Source organism: Coregonus lavaretus, assembly GCF_964263955.1.
Source record: "Coregonus lavaretus genome assembly, chromosome: 9".
NCBI lineage: Eukaryota > Metazoa > Chordata > Actinopteri > Salmoniformes > Salmonidae > Coregonus > Coregonus lavaretus.
The window spans coordinates 32,310,666-32,319,223 of NC_139996.1; the positions used below are offsets into that span (position 1 = coordinate 32,310,666).

The 8,558-nt window shown below is 41.4% G+C and overlaps 1 protein-coding gene across 2 annotated transcripts; it reads left to right on the forward strand.

Moving 5' to 3' along the window:
- Positions 1-319: 319 nt before the first annotated feature.
- On the forward strand, positions 320-7,691 carry LOC311135411 (histone-lysine N-methyltransferase KMT5B-like). 2 transcript variants are annotated; one of them, XM_084169345.1, is made up of 10 exons: positions 320-400; positions 1,847-2,123; positions 2,291-2,438; positions 2,662-2,827; positions 2,922-3,031; positions 3,143-3,309; positions 3,422-3,441; positions 3,537-3,673; positions 3,780-3,979; positions 4,686-7,691. In XM_084169345.1, exons 2-10 carry the CDS (start codon positions 1,991-1,993, stop codon positions 6,518-6,520), a joined length of 2,916 nt encoding a protein of 971 aa, XP_084025471.1. In that variant the 5' UTR covers positions 320-400; positions 1,847-1,990; the 3' UTR covers positions 6,521-7,691. The 2 variants fall into 2 exon arrangements, with proteins under 2 accessions (XP_084025471.1, XP_084025472.1); XM_084169346.1 differs by having other exon boundaries at positions 329-400; positions 1,938-2,123.
- The last annotated feature ends 867 nt before the right edge of the window (positions 7,692-8,558 follow it).

Consider the following 8,558-nt stretch of genomic DNA (forward strand, 5'->3'; position numbering starts at 1 on the left):
TTCTAGCAATGACCGGTGAGGTGATATTGTTGTTGAAAACGTCATCAAATCGCGCGCCAAAGTTCTCTCAAATGTTCATGGGTTTCAAGTTTGAGTAAGCAGTGCGCAGGCTACTTACATTTATAAAGCATCAGGTACTGTGATGTTTTTTTTTGGTACAATTTAGTTAGCTAATACAACAGTTATTAAACTTCATGCACTCATGGATTCATCTAAGAAACTGCCGTAACATCAAACAATGCCAATTGTATGTCCAGACATCTTTATTACCAGCTTCCCCTGACCGCCATCTTGAAATGTAAATGTTTGTTTCCTCTGACTGACGTTTAAACTAAACTATTTGTTCAGATCTCGGCGTGCAGGATGAATCACATAATAGTACAAACGCAGGAATAACAAAGTGAGTATTTTGGACATTGTGTCTCATCAGCGACACTTTTTTACGGATATTTCATGGCCTTTGTTTTGGTGGAATAACGTTAGCTAGTTAGCCATGGCATTGTTCGTTGTTGTGATGTCTTGGCCCAAGCTGTAGGATTCGCTAGCTTTCATCTAGCTAAGTGAGAATCACAGATTTTCAAAAGCAGAGCAAGTACTAATATCTGTATGAAGCCCCAGCTAACTTGGTAACTAGAAAGCGCATAGCCTCTGCATCAGACCTGAGTCATGTGGTGTTAGCATGCTAACGTTAGCCTAGATTTTAAAGCTAGTTTAGTTTATTATTGTGACACATTACACTGGCTAGAACGACCCTATTTCTGCAGGTGTAAAGTTGCCTGTCGAGAAAGATGAAATTAATAAATAGACCAGATGAAATACTATGGAAACTCATGAAAGTTAACATGTAACCACAAGGTGTCAGCCTTTGATAAGCTATTAGCTACCAACTGTTCAGGATCTGTTAGTTTTGTTAGGCCCCACTTTCTGCTTAGTTGATGCGCTTGCAGTTTCTCCTTCAGGAGTAGCTATCGACAACTCAAGGGCCTTATAGTTAAGCATTTCACTGTACTGTTTACACCTGCTGTATCCTGTGTATGTGACAATAAAATGTGAAACTTGTCTTAGGTTCTCAGCTGATGGTATGGAGCAGGGGTTCCCAAACGTTTTCACTCAGGCCCCCCTTCCAGCATTGGGGAACATCCCCCCCCTGTGCGCACCAAGTCTATTTCTATGGGCACAAACACTGTTCATGATAGAAACTGTTCACACCCCTCTTGTTGGCCGAGAGAAAATGTTGCAGGTTTAAAGCTTATTTCCTGCAATTCTACACTTTTTGTCATGGAGTGCAGATCATTTTTTTGTTGTTGCAGTTTTAAAGCAAATGTACTTGCTATTCTATTTGCTCCTGTAAGTCGCTCTGGATAAGAGCGTCTGCTAAATGACTAAAATGTAAAAATGTATACATTTTGCCATATCTGATGTGTATTTATGAGATATTTGAGTGACTCCAACATTACAACAATCTATGGGCTAAAAAAACCTAGCTAGAAATCATTAGCTGACATTGGCTAGTTGATCAGGACATTTCTGACAAGTTAGAAATAGCTCTCTAAGGCATGCAATGACTGACATGATAAGAGGAAAACTGACGATGCACTACCCAATTTCGAAATTACACCTTGTACATTATACTATTACAACTATCAAGCTGGACTGAGTCCTCCCCCCACAAGGTGCAACTTTGAAATTGGGTAGTGCATCATCAGTTTTCCTCTTGTCATGTCAGTCATTGCATACCTTAGAGAGCTATTTATAACTTGACAGAAACATAAGCACCCCTTATGTGATCTTTGAAGTTCATTGCCTACAAGTGTTTACTCTCAAACCTGTTTGTTTCTTTGTTTAGGTCCAGAATGCATAGTGCTCAATCCCTGTCTGTATCAAGATAAGATTCAACCACGCTGGCCTCCTAACCATCCCTCATCCTCACTCTGCAGATCTTCAAGCACAGAATAGGGTAAATGCTGCTGGATCTGGCATAATGAGGTAGATGGGGGAATCCAAGAACATGGTGTTGAATGGCAGGCGGCATTGCAGCAGATTCTCCAGTGATCGATCCATAACCTCGGCCAGGTCTCTGCGACAGAGCAAGGGCTCCTTTAGAAGTAGGAGATGTAGTCAGCGTAAGTGCTGTTGTCTGGCAATACTCACCACAAAATTACAGAACTATAAATGACCCCTTTTCAGCTTCATAAATAAATTACACTGCTCTATTGCTAGATTTTTTGAATTGTTAAAAAAAAAATTTTGGGGACTCACTCATTTTTTTTTATTTAATTTTTCACCTCAGGTGTCATCAGTTCTGCCCTTGAGGCAGAGAGACGTCATACCCCGTCGTCGGGTATGACTCCAAAGGAGCTCTGTGAGAATGATGACTTGACTACAAGCCTTATTCTGGACCCCTACCTCGGCTTCCAGACCCATAAGATGAATAGCAGGTTTGTCTCTCTCTGGCTCACAATTGTCCACATTTGTCATAATAGCTTGTGCATAAGTCAGCAGCCAAAGTTTCACAACATCTGGGGAGGGGGTTTACTCGTATGCCTTAGACGATCTTGCCTATCACGTTAGGCTATGACTCGACACACCAGCTGCATAACATTTGTATTGAGAATGGTTTGGAAAGTGGTTAAAAATTGACTGTCTATGGTGTGCTTTTAGGTTTCGACCCATCAAGGACCGACAAGGACATTTGAAGGAGGTGCTAGAGTGCTTTAAAAAACATGACAACCTCGAGAATGCCTTCCATGCCTTGACTGCAGGGGACTGGTCAAGACCCCACTTTCACCACAAGACGAAGGCTCAGGGCAAACTCTTCAAAGAGCATGTAAGTTATCTAGAAATATCCACTGTTGAGTAAAAAGCATGAACCATCAAAACAACAATATGTGAAAACTATTATTTTGTGTGTGTTTTGGCAGGTTTTTGTTTACCTACGAATGTTTGCAACTAACAGTGGGTTTGAAATACTTCCTTGCAATCGTTATTCCTCTGAGCAGAATGGAGCCAAAATTGCAGCAACAAAAGAGTGGTAAGGATCTGAATTAAATTGTAGTATGATACATTTTGTTAAAACAAAATGTTGCACTAAGTATATAGTCATTTTACAATCTCAAATATTCCTCATTCATATTTTCCCAAGGAAAACCAATGATAAGATAGAATACCTGGTGGGCTGCATCGCTGAGCTATCACAGCATGAGGAAAGCATGTTACTGCGACATGGTGAAAATGACTTCAGTGTGATGTACTCCACCCGCAAGAACTGTGCTCAACTGTGGCTGGGACCTGCAGCCTTCATCAACCATGGTATACGTCACCATGCACTTGACAATAACGATCTGCCTCATTCAAAACACTTATGCTAGAATTCAAATACCTATATTAAGAGACTAAACAAATCTGTTTGTTTGTTTTTCAGATTGCAGGCCAAATTGCAAGGCAAGTAATACCAATGCCTGCAAATCAAAAGTATTGTGTAAAATTAAGTGAATTGTAGAAATGGCTAACAAATGTTTGTGTATGTGTTATTACAGTTTGTTTCCACTGGGCGAGATACAGCTTGTGTCAAGGTTCTGAGGGATATTGAACCTGGGGAAGAGATCTCATGTTACTACGGAGATGGCTTCTTTGGGGAAAATAATGAACTATGTGAATGTTACACCTGTGAAAGGTATAATTTATTGATTTAATATCAAACTTGTAGTTACTTTATATGTATAATAATGAGTCCTACATTGGCTGGGATTTTGCTATTTCACATCTTCTGGTCCCTTCAGACGAGGTGCTGGTGCTTTCAAACCGAAGACTGGGCAGCCTACGGCCACTCCTATTATCAACAGCATGTATGGCCTGAGAGAGACAGACAAACGGCTCAATCGACTTAAGAAACTAGAAGAAGACAGCAAATGCTCTGACAGTCAGTTGGATGGCTCTAATATGGATCCAGACTCTCAGGAAAATCGTGACACACATTCATGTAAGTGCACCTTTGTGGTTGAGCAGGGATTGACGTTAAGGTTTGCCCTATTGCCTAGGCTAGGGTGAGTGAACTGAACAGTCACGCAAGTTAAGCCTGCTCTGTGGTTGCCCCATTGAGCAGGTGATTTCAACAATAAAACTGAAAACAACCAAAATGCAAACAATTCCAGTAGCCTTAAATTGAGATTTTTGGTTCCTCCCCATTGTTTAAGTGGAATATGGACCATTTATGGCATCTGGGCAAGTTGTGCTTACTCTGTGGTTGCCCCAGGAATTTCAGGAAAAGGTTACTGCAAACCAAAATACGATGATTTCCAATAGTGATCTTTCTGGTTCCTCCCCTATGTGCAGGAGAAAGTCAGGCTATAAATGGTATTTCTGCATGTAAAAAGCTAATTGACGTTTTCAGGCAAGTGATCAAAGTCTTCGGGCAACTAAAACATACTCCCGAGTCCTGACTTGCCTGATGGGCAAGTGATTTTCAGACATTGGGTCAATCCCTGGGTTGGGGATATATAGCTGCTATTGGTCAATTCTAAGATTTACTGGACACCCATATTTGCATTAAGAACTATAACACTACATCATGCTACATAATAATATTCTAATACATTGCAATGATTGTCATTAGGTTTAGTAATGTTTCTCAAACTTTCTGATGACTGTTCTGCCATTATTTCTTATTTTTCCTGTCCACATCTCAGCTGTAGGGAGGACAGCCTGCTCCATTGTAACAAGGCTCAGTGAAGCACAAGCCTTTCACAGGCAAACTCTGTCCAAAATGCCTATCCCTACCTCATCATTCAATCAAAGACACTCAAAGAACTCCAACGTGCCAGAGAGACTAAACTCAAAGTCCATAAAGCCTTTGCACAAGCTAGGAAGAAGGTGTCAGGTAACTGCACACAGGTTTCCCATTGAGGTGGAAGCTATGGGTTTGTGCCTTAAGGACCCGACAGAATTAGTCAGTAACAGGGTCTCACGAAAGAGAGAGATGGATAAGCAAGGACCCATGCAAGTGGTGGGAGCAAGGGGTGGTCTTGTGCACTACACTGTGAAGGAACACAATCAGAACTCAATGAAAGATGGTAGTAGGTGCCCTGATGGTTTAGCTTGCACTCACAGAACTCGTAGTTCAACCAGAGCATCAGTTGGCACACAGGGGTCTGACAACATTAAACTTGAACCAAACTGCGGTGTGGTTAGTAAGACCAAGCCTATGGACCTTGGAGAGTATGTCACAGATGGTCACTGGATGAACAGCCCAAGCCTGGATATCAACTGTCCAAGTAAGACCTGCCCCAGACAGAGGCAAATGATAAATCAGGAGGAGCAGCACTCTTTCAGACCAGCATCCCTTCTCCAGGAGGAGGTTCCAGGCCTACACCATGCAGCCCGTACCCCAGACATAGCTGAATGCAGGAAAGAGTTGCAATGCCAGCCAGATGGTCGTGAGTACTACAACAACCTGTCGAAGGGAGACAAGCTTCTCCAACTTGGCAAGGGGAAGAAGAAACAGCAGATTACTCGCTATGATTCCCAGCTGATCCTAGCCAACAACAGCTCAGGCATCCCCAAGTTGACCCTGCGGAGACGAAGGGACAGCGGCAGCAGTAGGATTGAGCCTGGTGAGGCTGACCATGCGAAGTCCTCCAGCTCCATAAAGACCAGCATGAAATTTGGGAAGAACCATCACCATGCAAAGACCAAGAGGAGCTCTTATGCAGCCAGACGGAGTAATGGGACTTTCAGTCCTATGGACCACATCCATTCCTCCAAACATGGCCTCAGTCTTGTGGACCACATCCGCTCCTCCAAACATGGCCTCAGTCCTGTGAACCACATCCATTCCTCCAAACATGGCCTCAGTCCTGTGGACCACATCCGCTCCTCCAAACATGGCCTCAGTCCTGTGGACCACATCCGCTCCTCCAAACATGGCCTCAGTCCTGTGGACCACATCCATTCCTCCAAACATGGCCTCAGTCCTGTGGACCACATCCGCTCCTCCAAACATGGCCTCAGTCCTGTGGACCACATCCGCTCCTCCAAACATGGCCTCAGTCCTGTGGACCACATCCGCTCCTCCAAACATGGCCTCAGTCCTGTGGACCACATCCATTCCTCCAAACATGGCCTCAGTCCTGTGGACCACATCCATTCCTCCAAACATGGCCTCAGTCCTGTGGACCACATCCATTCCTCCAAACTGCAGATTCAGCTGCAGCGTGAGTGGAACAGCAGGAGGCTCAGCCAGTATCACCATGGCACTGGGCCCTTCACGGGTATAGTAGAGAGGGAGGCAGGGGAGGTCTTTGGGCCTACAGTAGCAACATTTGGGATGCATGATGACACGGAGGAAGACTCGTCCTCTTCTGAAGAAGAGGATGATGAAGACGTCACTGACCATGAAGAGTTTGACGATTTTATTCCACTTCCACCAACAAAACGCCTCCGGCTCATTGTTGGTAAAGACTCTATAGATATTGATATTGCATCAAGGAGACGTGAAAACCAGTCACGAACAGTCAATGCATGAGCTCTGTGGGTCTTTATTTGACTTTTGTTGATTAAGTCAATAAAAGTAAAATCACATGCTGTTGTAAAATGTTAACTGTTTTTGTACATGATGGAACTTGATTTGTTATTCATATTGTAGGATGTGTACATTTTACATAGCATACAATGTGTAGACAATTATTTTTATATCTTCAGCTTTATTTTGTACAATTGTTAATTATATTTAAAGCCTTTTCTTGTTTGTGTTGGTAAACATGCTAAATGTTGCTCCACTGACATTGGAACCTTTTGGGGGAACACTGCAAACAAAATTTGCTTTTTTCAATATGGCAGTGTATACATACATATAAAATAATATGCATTTCATATATTGTTTTCATGTTTAAAAGGAACATAATTCTTGTTTCTTGCTGGAGGTATGTGAAAATGTTTGACTTCCAGTGATTCCTGGGAGCTGGTCTCTGATGTTTTAGCCCCATCGTAATCACTCATTCCTTCATCAGAATATGTTGGTGCTTGCATAATGATTCTCTTTGTTAACTTTTTTGTTTGTGCAGATGTGGTTATTTAGGATTGTATTTTATTTTTTGATCAAATTTTTGTTTTTCTATTCATTTCACTTCAGTCACTCAATTCTCAAACTGTATAATTTCTCAGTCTTGATTTAGCAATCACAAATTTATTAGAACTTACTTGGTCTGGCAAAGGTACTGTAGATATTCAAACACTTTTCTTACTTTGCTATTTTGTTCAACATTTTGATCATCAGTTCACCTGAATTACTTTGTCTGCTGTGTAGGATTTGTGAATGGTGTGCATGTCTTAACTTTTTTAATTGCTCTGTATATATATATTTTTATACTAGGTTGAATTAAAGTCTGTTGTACAACTTTGGACCTGTCGCTAATACTGTGTGCTGTCATACGTAGGCTACTGTCTGTAGTCTTGATTAAGCTACCTTTTTGAGTTGCTTGTATAATGTTGAGAATTACAGTTGAATTTCATAAAACATCGCTGTGCTTTCTAGAACTTAATGTATGTTATTCTTAACATTCATCTACTTGTTTGAATGTTTTTCTTCCTCGGAAGAGGAAAAACAATAGTAAACCTGCGCTTATTTCTGGTGAATGTAGTTTATAATGCATTGTTTTTATTTTACAGTTTGAGTACTCAAATTAAAGGTTTCTTCCAAATGTAATGTCTTCATGACCTGATGTGCTGTGCTGCTGTTTAAGAGGGACATTTTATTTTTGTGGTATTAACCAAACAGTTATGCAGCTTCATCTAGATTCTAGTGTAGGCCTATGTGGTCAAAGCCTTTAGTTTCCATTCTTAATTGCTGTCCTCACTAAGATCCTATGAATTAACTGAATTTTAGGATCTATATGGCTGCCCTACATTCTTTGTAAACTGTAGGGGGTGTCTTGAAATAATAAGTCGTCTTTTTAGTGAGACATTGATACTTGAGTGGGTAATGGGACACATAGCATTTGAAGTCTACACTACTCCTTGGGTACACAGACTTGACCTCAGCTTTTGCCATGTTAATTTACCCTTTTGTGCACACAGATCAGCGCAAACATTACATAGTCAAACCATTTGTAGGAAACGCATTGTGAAAATGTAAAATTCCCAGAAGTCTCCCATTGAGGTGTAAGCTGTTTTATAGAAAGTCTTGTTGAATTAGATCTTGACTAACAATAGTATAATTCATAGCATGGCATAAAGTAGATAATGTTTTGGTCAGGTTTATCATCGCACAAGATAATGTAAAACATGTAAGTTGTCTGCCCACCACTCTGGCAAACAGAGAATACATGTTTTTCACGAATAAAAACTATAGCAAGAGGACAATGGTTTGCTATAGATCATTTGTGAAATAACTACAAGGAGGCATTCATCATGCATGGGAAATGGTGCTGGGCTGGCTTTGTTTTGCTCGTGAAAGGACGTGCCTGTGCCAACCAATGAGGGGAGAGAATGAGTGCGGTAGTATGACGTGTAGATGCAAATCGCCTCGATTTCATCCTATTGCCTGACGCAGCCAGCAAGTGTGT

Bases quoted from the DNA above. Each gene is read 5' to 3' on its own strand.
- LOC311135411 (XM_084169345.1), top strand. From the start codon at position 1,991: ATGGGGGAATCCAAGAACATGGTGTTGAATGGCAGGCGGCATTGCAGC. The intron at 2,828-2,921 runs GTAAGTTATCTA...GTGTTTTGGCAG, and splicing joins GCAAACTCTTCAAAGAGCAT to GTTTTTGTTTACCTACGAAT. The intron at 3,442-3,536 runs GCAAGTAATACC...GTGTTATTACAG, and splicing joins ATTGCAGGCCAAATTGCAAG to TTTGTTTCCACTGGGCGAGA.